This window comes from Anser anser (assembly GCF_964211835.1).
Source record: "Anser anser genome assembly, chromosome: 3".
Taxonomy (NCBI): Eukaryota; Metazoa; Chordata; class Aves; order Anseriformes; family Anatidae; genus Anser; species Anser anser.
In genome coordinates, this window is record NC_139722.1 from 60771588 (window position 1) to 60794592 (window position 23005).

General features: G+C 39.3%; 2 protein-coding genes across 5 annotated transcripts in view; both read right to left on the minus strand.

Moving 5' to 3' along the window:
- Positions 1-7171: 7171 nt before the first annotated feature.
- On the minus strand, positions 7172-8889 carry TAAR2 (trace amine associated receptor 2). The gene has a single exon (XM_083830710.1). The coding sequence runs from the start codon at positions 8817-8819 to the stop codon at positions 7659-7661; it is 1161 nt and encodes a 386-aa protein (XP_083686836.1). The 5' UTR covers positions 8820-8889; the 3' UTR covers positions 7172-7658.
- Positions 8890-13765: 4876 nt separating this feature from the next.
- The window catches only part of TAAR1 (trace amine associated receptor 1), a 16603-nt gene continuing 7363 nt past the window's right edge, over positions 13766-23005 (minus strand). For 2 of the 4 annotated variants that reach the window (XM_083830709.1, XM_083830708.1), the window contains one exon: positions 13766-18661. In XM_083830709.1, the coding sequence (XP_083686835.1) occupies positions 17557-18627 (1071 nt within the window). In that variant the 5' untranslated portion in view covers positions 18628-18661 and the 3' untranslated portion in view covers positions 13766-17556. Of the gene's footprint in view, positions 18662-18828; positions 23000-23005 lie in introns of those variants that run through there. The other 2 variants (XM_083830707.1, XM_083830706.1) reach the window with 2 other exon arrangements.

Here is a 23005-nt window from a genome sequence, read left to right on the forward strand (position 1 = left end):
TTTACAATATTTTTCAGTTACAGATTGAAAAATTGCATTTATAAAAAAAAAAGCTGAGGTTATTTTACTAGTGCTTGTAATACAATGTCTGCAGTCCTGTGACTAGATAAGGACTGTGGATTATGTTCATCTGGAAAAAGTGTTTTGGCTCCACTCTGCACCCCTTGCTCATTCGGAAAGTGTGACTAAGAGATCAGCATGACTTGGTTGCTAATTTTCAGGCAGTGGTATCTAAATAATTACCTCATGCAGCTTAAACTTGAGAGTTCACACTGGCCCTTGGGCACAATGGTTCCTCAGTGTCATGCCACATAGCTTGTTTCTCTGTGCACACAGGAGATAATCTGTTTAATGTATCCTGTCTTTTTGTCAGTATGCTGGGTCATTTCCTAGCATCCAGACACGTTTCCTAGGATATTGTACTATCTTGCTGACTATAAGTCCACCCGCAGGATACTTGATATTTTATCTGACAATATATGCAAGTATTGTAAAGATAAAAGAACCTATTTAAATATTTTCAAAGTTTTCTGAAAGTAATCCCAGGAGCTGCTAATTCATCTATAAAGGGTGTGACCTGGTAACCAAGTTTTTACAGTGAGGCAGCAGAGAGAAAACTGTGAACAGATGAGTCTGAATATTGACAATTAACCTGCCATGACAATTTTCGAAGATTTGTTGAAAAAAAAAAAGGAGAAAAAAAAACACACATAAATGATGTAGGCAAAACTGAAATAATGCAGCCAGGAGGCAGCATTGCACAAATACTTAGGTGCTGAGAAGTTAATAAAAAGATGGACTGCTGTAAGAAAGGCAGCTAACAAAAAAGACAAGTATCCTGTGAGTACAGGTGGTGTTTCTCTTTGTTCTGTTTGTCAGAGGAAACGTGTTTCTCGCATCTGATTATGATCTGATTATGATTCGTGGAGAATTTTTGTAATTTTTCTGGAATGTTTTCTTGCTGCAGAAAATGTATGGGTTTATACTTCTATCATCATTGTGCCTGGAAAAGATTAAGCAAGGGGAGAAGCCAGCACTCTGCAGAATTTGTCAAGTATGAGAGAAACACAGAAGCTACTGCAGGCAATGGATGCCATATATTCTCCAATAATGTCAGTATTTAACTCAGAAAACCATGCTAAAGCCAAACAAGAATAGAACTGACTAGCTATCTAAGAAAATTACTTCTATGATAGGCATGGTCATTCTGGTGATGTAATGCAACTGGTTGAGCAAGGTATAATTATGGTCAGGAGAGAGAAATTGGACAGAAAGGAGAGGTGCTACACACAGCTGCACCACAAGATGTTGCAGAAGAGACCGTGAAAGTACGAGCATGATTTGGTAGACCTGGCTGTACCTGGCTGGGCATAATGTGACTGTCAGAAAAAGGCGGGTATGGCCACAAAGCAGACCAGAAACTCAGAAATTAGTGGGAGTGTGGGTTGCTGGAAATGACGGCTGGAAGCAGCCACAGACGTATTTCCCCGAATGTGTACAGGACAGATCAACACACGTGCATGTATGCTGTAGCACAGGGGCAAAGCCCACACCTTGCATTTCTAGGCCCTAAAATGTTAATTGTATTTTCTCTTTCTAGGCCCTAAAATCTTAACAATGTCAAAGCAGTGTCACCCAGTCTATGAGCTCCAGATGGATGAAGTCATGATCCGGGAGTATGGAGAATTTGCTGAAGTAGTGCAACACAGCCAGTCCTGGGGAAGAAAAACAGATAAAACAAAATTGCTTAAACATTGAAGAACATGATCTGTTGGGGAAATTTGGGGTGAAAAAATGTTTCTGAGCACATGATCCTGTCTTTGGATCAAATCTTGCCTTTCTTGATTTATTTTACATACATCTGTATATCTTCAGAAGTATCTTAGGATCAGGTGTAGAGACAAATGTGACAGACACAAACGCAGGCAGGCACATTCTGTCACTCGGCATCTGAATTGATGGACATAGACAAAATCTGTCTCTTAGCTCCGCCAGCATCAAGTACCTGCAGTGTACCTGAAGGTACACCTGCACCTGCAGGCTTCACCTTCCCTCTCCAGACTATGCCCCAGAGCACTCCAAGATATCAATAACAAAGGAAAAAGAGTGCCAGCTTAGTGGTCTACATAGCTCTTAATTGTAGAATGAAACTAATTTTACAGTAGTTATTATTTCAGAGTCCTGTTTTTTTTTTTTTTTTTTTTTTTTTTTTTTTTTTCCCTACAGGGCTTTAGTTGCTTCCATACAACTAGAGACAAAGTATTCCATTTAACCTGTCTGTGCTTTATGTTCTCCGCAGCACTTCAAGCTTTATTTTTTTCTTCATGCCAGTGTAGTTTCAGTTAGAAAAATATCCTGATTCAGAGCGAGCCAGCAAAATGTGTTTAAATATCTGTTCTGTAATTAAAATCCAAAGTTTCTTTGGTGCTCTTTTTCTAATTATGGTATTTTGGAGGAAACATGCAATTAAAACACAACTGAAAACACTCCTTTCTCACAAGAATAACTGGAATGTTCTCAATTTATATATAGCCAAAAAGACTCATGGCTGTCTCTTGAGAACTTACACATCTTTTGTTATGTCAGTCTAATGCCTCATCAATGCTTTGTTGCTGCTTGCAGCCATGAAGACGGACACACAACCAATCCACTGGGAAGGTCATAGAATCAGAGAATCATTAAGGTTGGAAAAGACCTCCAAGTTCATCTGGTCCAACCATCCGCCTACCACCAACGTCACCCACTAAACCATGTCCCTAAGCACCACGTCCAACCTTTCCTTGAACACCCCCAGGCATGGTGATGCCACCACCTCCCTGAGCAACCCGTTCCAATGCCTGACTGCTCTTTCTGAGAAGAAATGTCTCATTTCCAACCTCAACCTCCCCTGGCGCAACTTGGGGCCATTCCCTCCAGTCCTACCACTAGTTATCTGTGAGACGAGGCCGACCCCCAGCTCCCCACACCTTCCTTTCAGGTAGTTGTAGAGAGCAATGAGGTCTCCCCTGAGCCTCCTTCTCCAGACTAAACAACCCCAGTTCCCTCAGCCGCTCCTCACAGGACTTGTGTTCCAGGCCCTTCACCAGCTTCGTAGCCCTTCTCTGGACACGCTCCAGGGCCTCAATGTCCTTCTTGTACTTAGGGGCCCAAAACTGAACACAGCACTCGAGGTGCAGCCTCACCAGAGCTGAGTACAGGGGAACAATCACCTCCGTGGTCCTGCTGGACCATCAAAGGTGATTTGATTTGGTTATGCAAAAGGAAGAAAAAATAAATTATTTTAATATATTCTGTTCACATCCGTACATGCCCCTTTGTCAGAAGTTTCATGGACCAGTTACTTTATTTTTTTCATTTACTTATTTTACTTTTTCATTTTCATAAAGCTGACTAAAGGATTTAGGGGTTGTTTTTTGTGTATATGTGTGTGTGTAAAAAACACTATAACTTGGACACTGACTATTGAGCATTAATTTACCTAAAACTATATGACTTCTTTGGCATATTTTCATTTTTCTTACAAAAATTAATGTCTATAAACCAAAACCTTTAAATTAAATCTCAAAGATTCTACTTTGGAAATGTAACGGCAGTGTCTTTGGGGAATTGCCATTTGTATGTCTTACGTTGTTGCTCACTTTCTTCACCTCCAGAACACACCTGCCTCCAGAACCACAGTTATATCTGCGACCCGATGCTAAAGACTTGCTAAGTGCTCTGCAGTACTAAGGTACAACAGAAAACCTTGACAGAAACCTTTAACAGAACCTTTAACTGAAAAAAAAAAAAAAAAAAAAAAAAAACAGAAACCTTAACAGAACCTTTAACAGAAAAAAGGGCAGACCTTGAAAAATAAATCAATCTATTTATAAGAAATTTTTCAGCTCATGTTTTTGCAACCCAAGTGTTTATTTATTTATTTATTTGCTTAACACTGCATAAATAATAACAAAACATAGATGTCGTATGTTGTCATTTTTTTTAGAGCTGCTCTTGCGTGTAGACTCCACAAGGGGGTAGAAAACCCTTTCACACAATTCAGGCTGTGACACAGAAGATCAAACCAAACAAAAAATCAAACAACAACAACAACAACAACAACAACAAAAGAAATGAACAAAAGCCAGTGAATTGAACTATTCTGACCACGGTCATGCACTGAAGCTAAGAATTGCCAGTTGATGAGTTGCAAACTATTTAAGTATAAAAATACAGCAATTATTTCAGTAAAAATCACCGAATTTGAAGATGTCTCTGAATGTTGCTGTTAGATGCCGAACAAGAGGGAGGCAGAGTCTGGATTAGCTGGCCTGGATGCTCTTAAGCTGCCCTGCATGTTCAAGCTGGGATGTTCCAGAGAGGGAGAGGACCACTGGGGTGCTCTCAGACCGGGGTCCCCACCTGGATGTAGGAGCTTGAACTCCCTCCTGAATGACGGACTGCAAATATATCCTCCAAGGCAGTGTTAACTCTTGCTGGAATAACTCACAATAAAAAAGATACAAGAAGTCCTAAAGCTTCTGGTTGCTGCCCTGAGGGGAAGAACACAGCCTGGATTTGATATAGACTACAATTCATGCTAAAACATGAAAAAATAAATTAATGGGTGACCATGTGTTTCATAAAAAAAAGCTTACCATGATATTTAAAGAGGAGAAAACTTGAAGAGATCTGCAGTTTTTGCATCTGAATATAAATGTGTACCTCATTGAACTGACTGTGGTGAATGTTATAGCAAAAACCACAGACACTAATTCTGTGTGCCAGTAGGCATGGTCTGCAAAAACCACTTGTTACTCTGCTGCCCTAGGTTTCATGCAAAACAGTGCTTTGTTTAGCACCAGGTTTAGGACTTCTGTAAAGTTTAGGAGCAGGTGGAACAGCATGGCATCCTGCAAAGTCATCCAGGAACTAAGCCCAACCCTATGACAGATCTGCAAGACATTTTGGCCAGAAAAACTACTCTGGTAGGTCAGGTCCAGCTGCAGCCTGAAAGTTGTGTAGGAAGGCTGACTAAGCAGATACTCCTTTAACATCCAAGGGCACACACTGGATGATACAAGGATATGACACACTGAAGCCTCCCAGATAACTGCAAGTCATTCTCTGAGGATTTGCAGTCTGGAAGAAATTCTGTCTTTGTAGGAGATGTAATGTAATGGGCTGACTATGAATGATTTATACTATATATTGATGAAGTCATTTAATCATTACTTACAATGTCTCTGACTGCATCATGTGTCACCAGCTAGGTATCTAATATGTAGGAGAATTTTCAGAAATGTTTTAATGTGGATCTAAAGACTTAATTAGACACCTAACTTAAACTTAACACATTTCTGTTGAAGTAGCAGGAGGGATTCAAACTCACTCTGCCAAATAGTGGAGTTCAGTGGTGATCACTGCTGGCAGCAAACATTGTGAAGACACTTAAAAAGGATCAGTAGTTGCTTTCAAGTCTAGTGTTACCTCACATGTTTTGTGGCATGACTCATATTCATTCATATTAATTCAGGGAGGTGGTGGAGTCACCGTCCCTGGGGGTGTTTAAGGAAAGGTTGGATGTGGTGCTTAGGGACGTGGTTTAGTGGGTGACGTTGTTGGTAGGGGGATGGTTGGACCTGATGACCTCGGAGGTCTTTTCCAACCTTATGACTCCTATTCTATTCTATTCTATTCTATTCTATTCTATTCTATTCTATTCTATTCTATTCTATTCTATTCTATTCTATTCTATTCTATGATTCTGTATCTGAATCATGACTTCACTGCTGGAAGGACATCAGAGACCTTCAGCATTTGTTAGCCTTCAGTATGAACCTCTCATGGACTTCCACCTGTGCTATGTGCAGGCATGCACTCCTATTTTTACACAAAGGCTGGTCTGATGGCACAGACGTTTGTCTAAAGAAGCCACACTGAGCCACATGCGGGCATGACCTGGAACATGTGGCTGTGACACCAGCTCTGTAGTGTCCCCTGTTGCCTGGCATGGAGCTCCCTCTCCCTGCTGACATCAGCACACTGAGGACTTTCCGTATTGTCTCCAAACGCTGTGTATTTCATGGGGCTCAGCAGTAAGCTCTTGCATCTTCTGATAGCATCCTAGATGGTACCCTGGCCAGTAAGTTATCCCGTAAAATGTTTGCTCTACGCTTCACCAGAGCTGTCCCAGAGCTGGCCCTAAGGAAATCACTGCAGGAGCAAAATAAGATTAAGATGAGTCTAGACAAGCTTGAATGTCAGCACTGGGCTATGTTAAAGAGATCCAGCTTTCCAGAGCCATTGATCATAAGCAACCCGGGGCTCAGCATCCTTATTCTCCCTGGGTACCAATCACAGTGCCTCGCTGTTTCATCCAGAGGTTTGCATTGCCACCTGGACACCTGTCAAGCAATGACATGTCTTATCCAGCTTCTAGGTGCCTCAGTTCTTTCTGGCATTAAGTCCTACTCTGTTCCCAGCTCTAACTGTTCAGCTAGTGCACAGAGAGCGTTTGTATTATCTGTAAAGCCTTGGGGGCTACGTTTATTATTAGGGAAAGTGAGAGCCTTACACTCCACCCCAGACAAGACTGTGACCTTCCATCTCCTTGCTGTCTCCAATGTTTTGTGGTGGGGGTGAAACTGGGGTTTTCCAGATCCAAAACAGAATGTCTTCAGCAAAGAAAATGAACAGCCATTGCTGCTATGCCATACCAATACAACTACGATAAACCAACAAGTGATTAAATACGGGAGTGGCTTTTTGGTAGTCCAACTTTAATAAAAGTACGGTATGCACTGTATGCATATTGTGAAAGGTAAGATGGAGGAAATGTGCACAGTAAAGGGACTGCAGTAGCTGTGTTCAATAATGACAACTCAGCCTACCTCGCTCCCAGCATGTGTTTGATGTGAACTCTGGCAGTAACTCCTTACTAACTTCAGAGGGAGCTTAGCATGGCAAAGACCTAGCTAGAGGCTCCACTTCAGTGCTCAGGTTTGCTGGAGGGGATCTGGGGTGAGCTATAAGAAAGGATATTTTATAGCATCTGGAGCCTGACATCAAAACGAAGAAAGCACAAGCATGTACATACAAGTGTGAGTAGCACTCTCATTACTGGGTATCCACACACTGAGGATAAGGGCTGCAAACCTGATTCTACTGATTACAGGGGAAAAGAGCAACTTTAAGCCAAAATTATTCCAAAATTATATCTGCTTGGGAATAACAGCAGACTCTATACATCTATATATTAACACCCCAGTCACAAAAGGATGGCAAATACTATCACCATGCTAATGTGGAATGTATTCAGTTTAGGAGATTATTGATGATGAATCTCAAGAAAGATTTGCTGTATTCAAACATAATTAGGTGTGGTATTGAGTTTATGGACTGCATACTTCCGGAAATAACAAAACCATGCATGCGGCGATTCTAGAACAACTTAACTTCGCAAACACTACCAAGGCAGCAAGAGTCAGCACAGGTGGTAATTAAATATCAAAACATAGAGAGTCTGATTTTATTAAGGAAATAGTCATTGAGATAATTTTACAGTACTGTCCTGCAAAATTCAAATTGTATGTTTCGGACTGGTTACTGAAACATGAATACCCAGTAATCCACTGTTTCTTCTTCACCTTTAGATCTACTGTCAGCTGTAGAATCTACTAGTGTGACTGATCCTCAGATACAAGTTTTGCTGTTCGGAAGTGTGAGTTGAATATTTTACCTGTTACAATATATTTAAATGCTTTCCGAAACCATGGATAGAAAAAGCCGTATATTAATGGATTGCAGAGAGAATTTAAATAACCAAGCCAGGATAGAGCATCAAACAAAGGTACAGGAGTAGAGAAGTTTAAAAATGGATCAATTAAAATTGCAAAAAAACAAGGAAACCAGCATATTAAGAAACCCAGCATAACTACACTCAAAGTCTTGGCAGCTTTCCTGTCTTTACTCTTAGAAAGCTCATTTTCCATATCACTTTTTGTGTGCTTGTGTGTTTGGCTCAACTCACATATGTGCTTTTGGGAGACTACAAAAATTTTAACATAGATCCCTATCATAATACAAGCAGGAGCAAATAGACCAACCGTAAATAAAACAGCCCCCCACACTTTGTTGAACACAACAGGGCACAAGCTCGAGCATTTGACCAAATTTTCATAGCCCTCAATTCCAGAAGCATAAGCTTCTGAGAAAACAATACCAAAAGCAAATGCCGCCGGTGCTGACCAGCACACTGCTATTATTTGTTTTATGGCATTCATGGTCATCAGATAGGCATAATGCAGAGGGTGGCAAATTGCGTAAAAGCGATCCACAGCAATAGAACAAAGGTGGAAAATGGAAACTAAGCAGAGCATCAGGTCAAAACTGTAATGAACTTTGCAGAACGTCATCCCAAAATACCAGCAGTTCTCCACAGACCTCACCATGCTGTAGGGCATAATGGCAAAGCCCAGTAGGAAATCTGTGGCTGCCATGGATAGGATGAGAAAATTGGTCGGGGATTGAAGCTGTTTGAAATAGGAGATGGAAACAATTATGGCCAGATTCCCTGAGATGGTGAGAAGGAAGGCTGCAGTCATGAAGAGATACAATACCCCTCGTGCTCCGGGTGACCTGGAGCTGTCAGGACAGGACCTGTTTCCAAACTCAGAGCAATCAGTCAAATCTGTCGAGGTATTCACGGAAAGCATAATCAATCCTTGATCAGATTTTTCTGTTGGATATGCAGACATGTATGTGGATATAATTTTCATGAGTTTCCAGAAGATTCCAAGTCCTAAACTGGAAGACAAGACAAAGTTAGTCAAGAGCATGAATTAAATTACTGAGGAAAATGAAGTAATTCAGAGACAAACTTTCTCTTGGCTTAAATAGAGATGAACTGCAGCCCGTTATTCTTCTGAAATAGTACATGATAACTGGAAGCTATTAAAAATTCATTGCAAATAACGTTTAAAACAAGGCAGTTGAAAGTAAACTTAATTACATTTTAAATTAAATAAACTACATGATAACATCAATTTTATTTAATGCATTCTGTTTTATCTAGAGTATTTTGTAAAATATTGTGATTGCATTATATGTAGATGTTAATATCCATCATTTTAGAGTATTAGAAGGAAAAAATACACAGACAAAGACACCCCACAAGTTCACTTCAGTCTGCAAACACCGTACAGGAATTGTCTCTTCAGTCCTAGAACACTGGTGTTTTCTAAAAGAGAAGTGTTTTGCCAGCTCATGTATCTCAGCTTTCCTTGAGGTTTCAGTTAGTGAGCTATATACCTAAATGCGCATCTTATGAGTCACAAATCAGCTGCCCAAATCCCCCTTTTCCAAATTATTTATGGTGCTAAATTCACTTTTTGTGGATCATAACATACTAGCAATGAACATATCTGGTGGAAATTAGTTGTAACACGTTTTGCATAATTATCATTCCACTAGCTGAAAGGGTTAAATCTTGTCTCCTATAGTAGACTGTGGTCAAGCTGCAGTAGCTATAAGTGAATGCACTAGTGATTATTTTAGAGTAAAAAATTCCCTTAATTTGTCTGCAGAGAACCAGACCCATTTCTTCCACATATATTCCTATTTTGGACTCGGAAGGAATCAATTCAGAAAGAACTCAGGAAGCATCTTAGTCCACTGAATTTTCCAACAGGTATCATCCTCAAATGAAGAAAATACAGAAACAGAGCATCAAAATATTAAAAATAATGCTTGTCAGTCAGTTTTATAGGCTAATCCTACCTGCATCTGTTGTAGTAGTATCATCAATAGATTTTTTTAAGTAGACATTTTCCTGTTTTGTTATCGTCCAGCAATATTGCAGTATCTTTAAAAGGCATACCCTCTTTAAAACTTGGCTTGGATTAATGAATTGTGGAAAAATATTTTTCTTTTATGGCATTACACTTAATTCCCAGTAGTTTTTAAGAAAAAAAAAAAAAAGTATAATTTAGGGATTTACACAGACAGGAGATAAACAAAGTATCTGTATTCCCAAGACCATTATTTTTGTTTTCTCTATTAATTCCTTTACCCTCATGTATAATTTAGCTATTTTGGTGACTTAAGATAGCTATAAGTCATATCAAAAACAGTCTTTGAAAAGAGAGGCTAAAGGTAGAGGTGAAGGGAAGATGCTAACTTTTTTCTTTATTGTAGCAGATGATGCATTCTAACTTGCACAGTTTTGAACAATTACAACTTTTAATGAAATTTTGAAATGAAATATTTAATAAACATATGATTACCATCTTTTAATTTAATGGGACACAACAGCACTTTCTCTCATGCTGGTTGTAGCCACAGCTTTTGTATGATGTACAAAAAACTTTCCCTATACTTTAGTGAACAATAAAGATGGATAAAAAGAAGTGTAATTTTAGAGCAATCTATCACCCGTTATTGGACAATCTATTATTTCTAAATAAATAAATAAATAAACAAACCACATGAAAGGCAGTATATATTTTCTTACAAGAAAAGACAAAATTAACTCACTATTGATGTGAATAAATTGAGTCCTCTGAGATCAGAGGTGGATATTCAGATATTAATGCTGACCCTTGTGCATATAAAAGGAGATGCATTACAAGTCCAAATATAAATGTTTGCTATTCAGCATAGCAGAGGATGTATTCTTATTGAATGAGAAATACAGTATGCCATGAAAACTTTGCAGAAGATAATAATTGTTTTTAAAATTAAATAAGGGAAATGTAAAAACATTTAATGGAGTCTATCTTTATGACAGTCATTTTAAAGGCAAATGAGGGAACTTTCTACTGGAAATAAAATACAAATCTCTGGGATTATCTACAGCAGAATAATTTATTGACTCAAAAAAATAGTAAAACTGTCATGGTGGACCATAGAAATATCTTTGAGATCTGTCAGCATTTTTGTGACAAGCATGCCTAGAAACCTTTTTTTTTTTTTTTAACTAACCAAGTGAGAGATATGCAAGCTTCACACAGACGATCCTTAATTGAAAGAAGTGACTAAAATATAAACCTGTGCAGAAATCTGTGCAGACCAAATTGTATTAGATTTCAACCAAATAGCTGTTGAAAGAGGCTACACGTCAAAGAGCACTACCTTCAGACAGCAGTGTCCCATGCAACTCACAACTGGTCCTCTTTTCAGCATGGTGCAGCACACAGTGATGAGCAGCTTGACACCTTTCAGAAATGAAATGTTTAACAGCTAACAGATTTACAGGAACTGAAATCTTTATGAGAAAAGATCTATAACTGGGTTAAGGGAAGGCTGCTGAAAGGACCTTAGAAATTGTCTTTGAGAATTAGTTACACCAGGTACTGCTGTATGGGCAGTGTGGTGAGAAAGCTGTGTTTTGCTTGTTAATAGTTTGGTTTTATTATAGCCCATGTGTTTACTTCGTGTTGTCCTTTGTTATTTCCATGTTGTTCGTAAGTACTGGTTGGAGAGAACTATTTGATTACTAACATGAAATATGGTTCCAATAATGCATTGTGAAGATGAACCTCTTTTATTCCCCTGAAGTGGCTTCAGTAAAGCAGAAATCACAGCAATGCAGCATAAAGGATGTTCAAATTTTCTCAAAGAATTGTTTTCTCCTGCTGGTAACAGAGGAAGTCCAAAGAGTATAAGTCACACAACACCCTGTATTCAGTGATATCTTTTTAACTAACAGGTAGATATCTTTTGGTCAGTATGCTGTGATTGTAATGTTAGGGAGACTAACTTTCCCTATAACTATGGGAAATAAGAAGACTGGACATCTAGGAGTTGGTTGTGGAGTTCCCACTTAACTGTGGATTGTGTGTTTTAGGAAATGAATTTGTTTTACAAAGGCTGTTGCATGGACATCACAGAAATATTTTCAGTTACCTATATGCTATGCTGGATTTAACATGGCAGCATTAAGGTGAAAGATCTATTAAAAAAAAAAAAACTACGAAGAAGGAAATTTATTTTTGTTGGAAAAATCTAGTTATGCAAGACTAAATAACACTATGCAAAACTTAGTAAATATTATAAGAATTCAACTTAATAGAATCACAGGACTGCAGAATGGTTAGCATTGGAAGGGATTTCTGAAGGTCGTCTTGTCCAACTGCCCTGCTCTAGCAGTGCCACCTATAGCCTGTTGATCAGGACTATGTTCAGATGGACTTTGAATATCTCCAAGGATGAATCTGCAATATTCTCCCCTACCTCTCTGGGAAATCTGTGTCACTGCCTAGTCACCCTCACAGTTAAAAAGTGTTTCCTGATGTTCAGATGGAACCTCTTGTGTTTCAGTTTGTGCCTATTGCCTCATGCTCCAGTCCCTTAGTCATTTTCATGGCCTTTCATTGGACTTTCTCCAGTATGCCCATGTCTGTCTTTTACAGAGGATTCCTGAACTGGACCCAGGTGTGTCTTCACCAGTGCCCAGTACAAGGGAAGGATCACCACCCACCACCTGCTGGCAATATTTTGCCTAATGCAGTCCAGCATACCATTGGCCTTCTTTGTGTCAAGAGCATGCTTCTAGCTCATATTCAACTTTGTGTCCACCAAGAGCCCCAGATCCTTTTCTGTCAGGCTCCTTTTCAGCTGGGTATCTCCCAACATGTGCTGGTGCCTGGGGTTGTTCCTCCTCAGGTGCAGGACTTTGCACTTCTTCCTTGTTGAACTTTATGAGGTTCCTGTCAGCCCATTTCTCCAGACTGTGACGGTCCCTCTGGATGCCAGCATGATCCCTCTTCTATCAACAGCTCCTCACAGTTTTGTGTCATCTGCAAACTTGATGAGGGTACACCCTAGCCCATCACCCAGATCATTAATGAAGATGTGGAACAGGACTGGGCCCAATATTGATCCCAGGTGTAGCCTTTGCACCGCTGATCATCACCCTTTGGGCTCAGCCATTCACCCAGTTTTCAATCTGATCTTTCAGTCAACTCAATCTGCTCCTCCAGTCCATACCTCTGCAGCTTGTCTATGAGGAACTAATGAGAGACAGTGTCAAAAACCTTACTGAAATCAAGGTAGACAATATCTAGTGCTCTTCCCTCATCTACCAGGCTAGTCACTCCATCATAGAAGGTTATCAAATTTAGGCTACGTCTAATGGAAACAAACTAGTCCAAAAGTGCTAAGAGATAGGCATAGTATTTTTCTGAATTAGATTTTTAGATGATACAGTTACACTGAAGTCTGTAGATAACTAAGATGATAAGAAAAAATATGTAAATAAAAGCCTTCCATGGAATAATAATTATCTTCCATGGAATAATAATTACCTAGCGTTTTCTGCTCCTCTCTTCTTTGTTGAATGAGTATTAATGTAATGTACAGGAGGAGAGAGAGTACAGCCTGTACAGCCTAGAGAAGTTAATGATCTAAGAAAAGCCATACACTTTGCAATATTTACACAGTTTGAGAGCTTGTTCTTTCTGTTTGAACACTGCACTAATGTACTTTTTTATCTAGCTGTTTAAAATACTCCATTTTGGAGCAACGGTTGCCTTGTGACGTTTCTGGAAGGGTTCTGCCTAGACAGTCAGTGCTCATCCTCTTGCCCCGTGCTACTGAATCTGGTGACCAAGGGGGAGGCCGTGAGGCTCAGCTGGAGGCCGTATGTATGAGGCCATAGCAGGCTACAACCCACAGGCTGCACCAATGTGTCAAAACCACCAAAACACAAGATACAGGCACCAAGGTAGAGGGGACAGGTGGCCATCTATGAGTCCTAAACTAGCTGCAAGAAACCTGCCAGTTTTGTTTGAAGCATGACAGGAGGTGATGTTGTAAACCTGATGTATTTATTGGTTACAAAATGAATAGACAGAGTTTTACCAACAAGACAGATCCTTTCATAATGTTGGAATAATTGCTTTGCAGAAGTTTTCAGGGAAGTTGAAACATATGAAATCACCCACTGGAGATTCATTTGTTTTGAAAAAGGTAGCCATCTGGGAAGTGTTTAATAAGGTCACTAATTAAATGTGTTGATAAGAAAGTTAACAATACCCTTTGCACTTCATTTATGTGATGACTCTTTGAGATTGCAGTTAGGTACATTCTGCATCACTAGATCTAACCCATGATCTGATTGGACAATGGCAAGAGGCATTTTTCTTCTGCTCTCCTAATTTATCAAAATCTCAGGTTCAAATAGAGACCCCATGGCCTCATTAACACCTCTCATTTGTATGTCCCCTTCACAGTGAGAAATAACTTTGTGTTGCCTATGATTAGAGCTAATGAGAGAAAGTAACCTGGGACTTCATTAAAGTTGCTCTGCCAGAGAAGACACTCTGTAAACAGAAGGCAAGGAAGCTCTTTGGGAAAATGCCACCTCCAGGTAACAGGACACCAGAGGAAAAAATAATTTCTGAAACTTTCTGAGCTGAGCTGTGCACAAAACTGACTTATAGGTTAAGAACAAGGAAAACTGCCTTCTAGGTGTGGATGAAGTTCACCAGTAGCCTGTGTGTGGAAGCTGCTTGTTACTTTTGCAGTGAATAAATGTTGATTATATCTTGGCTAGATTATCCTTCAGTAGAACTATTGGTCTATGTACTGAAAAATTCTTCTAATATTTTCATTTACACTAACTAGACTGTGGTGATCTTGTGCAGCCATGATGTTGGGATGACCTTAACGCTTCTGCACAGTGTCAGTGGCATAGCTGAGGTTACTCTAAGCCAAAGCTTCCCTGGTAAGTCACCTCCACAGGATAATCTAATAGCTGCTCGCAGTTTCTGACCTGTTTCCCTTCTGATGTGCTCCAGGGCAGGACCTCATGGAACTGCATGTGTGCCTCTGGGACTCCACGATCTACTTGTCCCACTGCCCTCTCCCAGCTGCAGCTTTTCAGGCAAGCCTTCAGTAGCAGCTCCATGGACCATTGCCTAGATCCACAATCTCATTTCAGGGCTCTTGTTAGTCAAGATTTGGTCCTTAGAAGTTGTTTAACTGCTAGTTCCAGAAAACTGTCATTTGATGCAAGTTCTTTGGAGTCCAAAGATCATACCATTTCTCCAGATTGTGGGATTCATCTATGCTGAGTAATTCTCATCTCAGGTACGTAAAAATTGCATCTAAAATAATCTAAAACATTATGCTAGTGACTTGAAGTTCTTCTTGGTAGCAAGAGCAAGAGCATCTACAATAACAATTCATCTCAACTAAAAATGAATAAGCTGTTGAGATAAAACAAGCTCTGAATGTGACTATTTTTCTACAATGAGTACAAAGAGAGATACAAATGACTAAAGCAGATGTAGTGCTTCTTAGACGCCTACATTTAGGTTAGATGACTATCAGTCTTCAGGAGTGTGGGACAATCATGTAGAAAAAAGAAGAAAATGATTACTAAGGAAAGGCAGGATAATCAGAAGGGATCACATTTTTGACAGTTACAGGTTCTGAGGGGTAACATTTCTGCTGTCTCAGGCAGAGGAGGATATTTATAAACCTATTAAAAAATTGCTAGAGATGACAACACTCTACATAAAAAAAAAAGGAAGAAAAGATTATAACATGGTATAAAAGGAAAAGCTGGGGAAAGGTGCAAAATGTGGTTGCATTTGCAAGAGTTGCAAATACTAGATTGAAAAGGTTAATAGTTGTAACATTTTGGAAAAGACTACTCTGCTTTTGAGTTCAAAGTCCTTCAACATAAGCAAAATTTTCTTATTAAAGCACATTCATTTCATGATCAAGGGGCAAAAGTATTTGAGGAATAGCTTGAAGATACATTCCAGGCAGTGGAAATATTCTCAGCAGAGTACAAAATACAGCTGAATCTGACTGCTCATCGTTTACACCCAAGAAAGTTTATGTTCAACCATAACAGATCTTAAAAGTGCAATGACATAGGATTATTTTTCTATGGTTTCTATCCATTAATTTATTGGAAAATTTATTGGAAAGGTAGAGTTGTTTTTTTTTTTTTTAAATCTTAACTTCCTTTATTGCTCTGCAATAAAAAATTAAAGTGGTCATATTGTCACTTCCAAGGATTATCTTCCACAGTACAAAAGCTGACGTGTTGCATATTTCAGTCATTGTTCATTTTTATATCTTTTTAGAGTGCAAACTTACAAGATGATAGTGTAAAGGAGACAATTTCAGATCCTAATATATTTTACTCTGCTGAAATGTAGCATCATTGAACTTTTATGCTCTACAGTGCAGAATGCTTCAGAGCTCTACAGAACCCAGAAAAGAAAGACAAGATACATGTACAGTGTGCACATATCCCAGCAACATGAAAGGACGACATCATTTACCACTGAACATAGCTCTTCCTTCAATACCAAGTCATCAGCTTCACCATAGCCTCTTCTTGGGTACCAACATTTTACTGTCCATTCCCAGAACTGGTCCTTCATACTCCAACCAGATGTCATAGGACCAGGCCAGAGGTATTATTTCCATCTGTTTCGTGATATGTTAATTCTAGCAAAGCCAGTTCATAGATTAAAAAATGACAGCCTGTGGGCCTTCTTCAGTTGGTAACCATGGGCTAGCTTTTGACTTCCTCAACTGTCCTTTGTGTCCCAATCTGGGTGTCCAGAAAAGCTGTACACAGATGTAATCTTGACAGCCTGCTCACCCAGGTGCCGTGACACCAAGTCTTTCCTATGATCCTTTTTCTGCCACTCCTCCTGGTGCTTCCATGTCCATCTTGCCCCACTCACCCTACGATCAGGCAAGCCATAGCATTTCTATAACAGTTCTTTATATAAATTCCTCACTGGCTGTCACAGCACTGCTGTAAGCCAAAATATCAATATATCCAAGCTATAAAAAGTTCTGAAGGGTGCAAATGTGTGGATATTTTACATCAAAATTTTGATTAAAAAAGTATAATTTTCTGGCATTGTCAGATTCAGTGTTGCTTTTCACTACTGCTTTTTATTCCTTTTATTGTGTTTTCCACAATATCTTTGATCCCATTAAAAATGCTTTTGACCTCATTAAGCAGGAAAGCCTTTAAATGACAAAAATGACAAGCACTAGTTGAAATGGAAAGAGAAGGAGCAGCATGACTTCTCTTTTTCCCATCTTCCCTCCGTGCAGCATACTGGCATAACTGTACATTGGCCTGTTTTGACTTCTGCACACATACTGAAGGGGAGGGACAAAACTTAAAAGCTTTGCGTTTTTACTCAAAGATGTCTGTATATTCAAAATGAAAGGCCTTTCTGATCTCGCTAGAGGACAGCAAATAAACAGAAATATATATTTTTTAAAATATGATCTGTTGTATCAGAATTACTTCTTAATGGTTAAAAGCAGTTAATAAGCTGCTGTGGGTTTTTTTAACCTAGGTTTTGCTTTCCTCTGCATGGCATATAAACAGCTATAGCAAAACACTACATATAATTCCTGGTCTTGAATGAAAGAAGACATAATACACAATACTTTCTTATCTGCTTGACCAAATTTGATAAGTGAGTAAACAAATACGAGTTGCATCTGTCATTTTCAGCTCTTGTTTCCTGGAGGTCAGCCTCTAGACAAGATCTCAAAGCCAGGAATCCAACCATTTAAAGGACGTCAATCTAAAAATAATTGAATCCTTGAAGAGTCGTTTTGAAAAATGTTTCCAAAAAGAATAATCTTTAATGCTTTGCGAAACCACATGTAAAAAAATGCATAAACAATTGGATTAAATGCAGAATTTAAATAACCAAACCAAACCAAAGCATCAATGAGAACAGGAGGAGCCACGTAATTCATAAATGGATCAGTTGCTGTAAGGAAGAAGAACGGACTCCAGCATATAAAAAATACTCCCATTATTATACATAATGTCTTTGCAGCTTTCCTTTCTCTGCAGCATGAAATGTGGTGCTTCATTTCATATCTCTTCTTTTGGCTAATTGCTTCAATGGATCTTGCATGCCTTTTGGCTATAGAGTATATTTTCCTATAGACGTACAGCATAACAAATCCAGGGATGTAAAAAGACACTATGGAGGCCACAACACCTGAAGTTTCACTAAAGAAGACAAAACATCCTCCTGCACAATGGATGTGATTATAAATCTCTTCTGCTCCTAGCAAATTTAGTTCTAGAAATATCATCCCAAAAGCAAAACCAGCAGGGACAGTCCAACTTATGAATATCATGACCAGGATAACAAAAGTATTTATCTTTGATTTGTATCTTAGAGGGTCACACACAGCATAGTAACGATCAATGGATATGAAAGAAAGATGGAAGATGGAAGCCGTGCTCAACATAATGTCCATGCTTGTGTGGATCTTGCAGAAGAAGTCACCAAAATACCAGCAGTGCTCAACAGAGCGCACCATGCTGCAAGGCATGATGAGGAATCCCAGCAAAAAGTCAGCTGTAGCCATGGAAAGTATCAAGAAGTTGGTAGGTGTGTGGAGCTGCTTAAAATGTGATATTGAGATGATAACCATCAGATTTCCAAACACTGTGGCCAGAATAATGCAAACCATGAAGATATACATGGAAATGCGGATACTGTTCGACCAGCTGCTCTTTATGCAAGAGCCATTTACAGATTCACAGCACGGTTGCATCCTTACTGAGGTACCAAATCCACGCAGCGATATGGCACAGCTTATATGGCACGTCCTAATGCTGAGGAACATTTGCAACCATTTTTTCTTTTCTTTGTGAGAGAAGCTGAAGGAAGAAAAAAAAAAAAAAAAAAAGAGCAATCATAAACACCTTCGTCTAGTTGAATGTGTAGAAAATTCACATTTCGTTATTTATGAAAGACGAAATTATTTTGCAATTATACATTTAATAGAACGAGACTTTTATCATGAGACTTCTCTTGAAGCACATACCTCATTTGGGTATGAACTGAACGAATTGAACGAATGAACAGTGGGTCCCATTGCACTGGGCAATATATTGGGTTTTCCTGGCAAAGTTTTGGTAGCAGGTGGGCTGCAGGGGTGGCCTCTTTGAGCGGAGCCCAGCAGCTGCCCCATGTCAGGTCAGAGCCATCTCCAGCTGGCTCCAAAAGGGACCTGCTGCTGCCCAGAGCTGAGCCAGGGAGCGACGCTGGTTCGCCCTCTGTGAGAGCAGATTTAAGAAAGGGGAAACAACCGCTGTGCAACAGCAGCTGGGAGAGGGAGTGAGAAACAGCCCTGCAGACGCCAAGGTCAGTGAAGAAGGAGGGCAGGAGATAAAAAACAAAACAAAACAAAACAAAACAAAAAACAGTAAATATACTCTTAGCCTTCTTCAGCAGTGTCAGTCTGAGTCCTGCAGCTTTCACTTTACCCTTGAAAATCAGTCCAGGCTCCATAAGGCCCTCAGAAGACCTCATGGCGCAGGGCTGGGCCCTCCCTACGGCCTGTTCTGGGCTGCTTTGCCCGAGTGCATGGCAGTCTCCAGCCCCACAGGCTGATGGCCTCTCCTCCAGCCCTGTCCCGATGGAGGGGGCTGAACCCACTGTGCACCTGGCAAAACCAAAATGTTTCCATGAACCCCTCGTTTTCAGGCAGATGGCACTGCTTGGCCAGACCAAGTCTTACTGTAAAATCCTGTAGGCTCTAGCTGTGAGTAGGCACGTAGGGAAAAAAATCTAAGAGGAGAAATAAAGTTTTCTGATCTTACACTGCCAAAATGTAATGGAAGAGCCTGATTAATCTGAAGCCATTAAATGCCATTTAACTAAACATCTTTAATGTCAGGCTCTAGTTTATTTCAATGGTAGCAGTTTAGCATTGTTATGTGTAATTATTATGTTGATACTGTTTTAGAGAAGGACAGACATGGAGAGAAATATTTGCTTAACATTGCTTTAGTCTGCTTCTTTGTTTGCTTCTTTAGGATGCAAATATTGCTGTCCTCTTGTGAGCGCAGTAATTTGACCATTTTGCGAGTCTCTTTTTTTTTGCAAAAGCATTTCATTAAAGTATTCAAGCACTTGGCTTTCAACGTTCATTCTGGTTTTCCTTTAATTAACAGAAAAAAATATTATAGTGAAAAAGAGATCACTAGCATATGCTATTCAGTATCATTATCATTGTGATATGACGTGATTGTTAGAAGTCAGAAAAATACTGAGACACCAATTCAACCACTACTAACTTAACCATTTGCTTTGGGCTTTGATGCCTGTGTTTATTTTGGGCAGAACATAACAGAATAATGTGTTTTTCCCCAGTTGAAACAAATATTCTTACAAGCACACCATGCTACTAAAGCTAACTAGAAGACAAATACGGAAGATAAACTATAGCTTGCAAACCCCTGACAGCTACCATGAACACCCTGTGTTATACAGACAGACTTTCTAGTACCAGACATTGGCTGTCTGATTTTATGTGGTGGCACCCAAGCACCAGGGATGCAGTGTACCCAGGAGGTACCTTCAGGAATACAGAACACATGGAATCTGAGTGCATACATTTATTATTTAATGTGTGCGTCGCTCCCTCTTTTTCTGCTTGCTAATTATTTAAGAGAATCTTTGCTTTTTTTCCACTTTTCTGTAAATACCAGATTTTGTTTACTTTTCCTTCACCTTTAAGTCAGTATTTTCATACTGCCTATTATTCCTTCCTTTGGCATATTTCCACCCAAAATAGAGAAAGCACAGCCAGCTGGATATTTATTAACCCAAATTTTCACAGCAGAAAATATTAGATGCCAATTTAATTATATATACTGGACTGAATTAGAAAAAAGGTTTAAACTCATTTAGGTTATAAATGTGTCACATAAATTTTTACCTTCTTTTGTTTTATGTGTAAAGATACTAAACAAATATGGTAAAACAAGATATGAAGCCAACCAAAAATAATTAAGGTGTTATCTCTAGTTTCCTTTTCAACTTTTTGTTGTCTGTTTTCTTCTGTTCTTTGACAGTGCAAGTGTTTAGCCTAAAGGAATATGATTTCCCATGGAAATAATTTTTCTTTTAAAAAATCTTATTTGCAGGGGATTTTGTTGTTGTTGTAGTTGTTGCTGTTAAACCAAAAGAAGAAACTCCATCCAAAAAAGGAAAATGAAGAAAAAAAAAAAAGAACAAATTGTTCAATTCTGCTCAAGTGTGTTGCTTTGCATGAAAACAGAAGCAAAATAAATATAAACTCCTGTGGCAAACTGTCCAAATGAGCTGAACACTGAAGAAGTTTTCAACAAGAAAGTAGAATACTTCCCTTAATTACAATGAGCAGTTGGCTTAAAATATGATAAAATATGAAGCACCCTTTCAAAAAACTGCCCTCCTACCTTTCTCTCCTGATGCTGGGTGGAAGTCTGCTCTTGGTACTCATTTGTCTTCTGCTCATTCAATGGCACCTTTCCTTTTAAAGGTGCCCTTAAAAGGCAGCTGAGGCTCTTCACCATCGTAACTGTTCTGGGTAACATACGTTTTGAGAGGATGGACACAATCCAGAGCAGCCTCCCAAAGCCCCCACCATACTGCTTAGGATATTGGGTGTAATGAATGGCACTCTTGACCCATTGTCTCAGGAGCAGCTGTTAATAGTAGCTCATACTATATGTGTTGTCATCTACTCCTCTTTGTTTAACAGACCTTATTTATAGGTACATTTAATTCATCTGAAGTACGTTTACTTGTTTAATTAAACATTGTGGTCACTTTGTGAGCAGTCTAAGATTACCTAGGAGCAGAACAAAAACTGCCATGTAGTCTCTCTTCTGTAAGCTTCTAAAATGTAGTGAAATACATAAATATTGGTAGTTAACAGCAGTATGTAACGTTTCCTTGAAATACTGTGTACAGATTGACGAGGTGTATTTGTCAGCCTAATTCTGCTGAACAAACAAGTTTAAGCTAACAGCCTAATCAGTTAACAGCTATTTGCAAAATACAGCTACTGAAAAGGTGTTTAAAGTAAACACCTATTATTGACTGTACTGGAGTCACTGATGAGGATCATTCTTTTCGTGCTGCACAAAGCACAATGCAGCCCTTTGAAACAACAATGCTGCTGGACATCACAGACTATTAATATGGTGATCATCAGCTAAAGCCCACCCATTCAGGGACATATACTACAATGTAGATTAAGATTATGCTTCTTGCCAACTATGGTCCATGACCTGGTTTAGCTGCTTCATCATATAGGCTGCCCAGGGAAGTGGTTGAGTTACCATCCCTGGAGGTCTTTAAAAGACGTTTAGATGTAGAGCTTAGTGATATGGTTTAGTGGAGGACTTGTTAGGTCAGAGGTTGGACTAGGTGATCTTGGAGGTTTCTTCCAACCTAGATGATTCTGTGATTCTATGATCATATTATGTGCACAAAAATTAAAACACATTCAAAAAACTCAGTTGCTTTATTCTTCTTGCAGACTGGGGTGTTACAATGCAAGGTTCTCCTTGCAATGGGAAGAGAGTTTGCCAACTAAAAAAAGTGTAAAAAAACTTTCCGGCTGAGTGAGAAATCACTTGAGATAGTCAACAGGATAGAGAGGAGACAGATCCGATTGCTTAGAGCTGGAAAAATGTCAAAGAGGTGCTAGGCACCCTAACGCTTGTCTCTGAGAAGAGTCTTCACCCTTTTGAAATTCATGGCTGTGAGCCTTCCTTGGAGCCAGGCATTTCTCTTTGAGGGCTGAACATTTAGGACTTAGTAATTACCATCTTGTCACACACATTTTACAGGAAGGTAAAATTTAAGGGAACAAGCTGATGTTGCCTTAGTTTGTAGCAAACTCATAATAAACTTTATGGTTTAGTGTAGGACTTGTTACTGTTAGGGCTGAGGTTGGACTAGATGATCTTGGAGGTCTCTTCCAACCTAGACAATTCTGTGATTCTGTGATTCTGTGATAATTATGAAGAAGTCTGTTGGCCAGCTCACTATGGGGACTTAGTCAAAGAACGTACATGGACGCACACACACTGCTCTCCTGCCATGCTTCTCCTTTGAGAGATATGGGGGCCAGATCTCAAGGGGCTGATCTGGAAAAGCAGCTCTCCTTGATGTGCTTTCAAGAAGAGCTTTCATGTGTTTCAGAAGCAGCAACTAGCCAAACC